Source organism: Propithecus coquereli, unplaced genomic scaffold, assembly GCF_000956105.1.
Source record: "Propithecus coquereli isolate 6110/MARCELLA unplaced genomic scaffold, Pcoq_1.0 Scaffold108, whole genome shotgun sequence".
Classification (NCBI taxonomy): Eukaryota; Metazoa; Chordata; class Mammalia; order Primates; family Indriidae; genus Propithecus; species Propithecus coquereli.
In genome coordinates, this window is record NW_012134747.1 from 2,748,549 (window position 1) to 2,749,914 (window position 1,366).

At 37.2% G+C, this 1,366-nt stretch overlaps 1 protein-coding gene across 1 annotated transcript in view; it reads left to right on the forward strand.

The window, feature by feature from the left end:
* Nucleotides 1-1,366, forward strand: part of ASB4 (ankyrin repeat and SOCS box containing 4) — a 76,900-nt gene that overhangs the window by 692 nt on the left and 74,842 nt on the right. Inside the window, exon 2 of the mRNA XM_012647682.1 lies at nt 710-1,009. Within this exon, the coding sequence (XP_012503136.1) occupies nt 710-1,009 (300 nt within the window). The remainder of the gene's footprint in view (nt 1-709; nt 1,010-1,366) is intronic.

Genomic DNA, 1,366 nt, shown 5'->3' on the forward strand with positions numbered 1-1,366 from the left:
CAAACAATCCACCCGCCTCGGCCTCCCAGAGTGCTAGGATTACAGGCGTGAGCCACTGCGCCCGGCCTCATATCTTACTTTTGACCTCTTTTTATATTCCTGATTCTCTTTGCCCTTATCTCCTAGATCATTTAAATATGTTGTTTTGTGTAAAAATTTTGAATTGCCTTAAATTCTTCTTTGGAAAGAGATATTGTATAAACCAACAGGTAGGTAAATAAAATCTTGGTGCGATAAATTTTTTAAAAAGATTAAACATAGTCACACCTTGGATTTGATAATAACAACAGTAGGAAAAAAGAACAGGGGTGTAATAAAAATTATAAGCTTGTAAATAACAGTTTTGGAATCATTCAAGACAAATCCTCAATGATTGGGAATTAAAAAAAAAATTCCTGAAAAGTCTCATGTAACTTACCATGTTTTACATGTTTATTTATAAAATACGATCACATAATGAAGGTCCCAAATTCTAATGCCTTCAAGATCCAAATAGGTAAAGTAAATAAAGAAACAAAATACCTTAATAAGGAATAGTAGAGACAGTGAGAACTTGAGAAAGCCTGTCACAGTTAAATGCATCAAAATACACTATTAAACAGAACATTTGCAGACCCATCAGCGACTAGTTTAAAACCTCTGAGTTATTTTTCCCCCAATTTTATAAATGTGATCCAAATAAAACACTTTGTAAAATCCTCTTTTTCAGGTTATTGGTTGCCTAGTTATAAATTAAAGTCTTCTTGGGCAACAGGCCTGCACCTCTCTGTCTTGTTTGGTCATGTGGAGTGTCTTCTGGTGCTACTAGACCACAATGCTACAATCAACTGTAGACCCAATGGGAAAACGCCTCTTCACGTGGCTTGTGAAATGGCCAACCTGGATTGCGTAAAGATCCTCTGTGACCACGGAGCAAAGCTCAATTGCTACTCCTTAAGTGGACACACAGCTTTGCACTTCTGTACAACTCCAAGCTCCATTCTCTGTGCCAAGCAATTGGTTTGGAGAGGTAAGCCTTTCTGGGTGGCCAACACCGTTGTCTGCATGCACACTCATGGCTTCGAGACTTGGTGACCCCTACCTACCTCAGGCAATGTAACAGGCATCCCACACATTAAACCCAGTTCAGAGGGCCTTAGAAATACATGTGAGTGTGTGTGTGTGTATGTGTGTGTGTGTGTGTATATATGAATATAAATATATTTAGCTCTGTTAGTCCAGGTCATTCAGTAATGATTGCATTGGAATCATCATTATTTTTTAGTTGTAGGAAGCTCATTAATTTGTTCACTTAACAAATACTTATCTTGCTTCTATTATTCATTAGGTAATGTGTTAAGTAAGTGAAAAAGAGAAAATAGTTCCT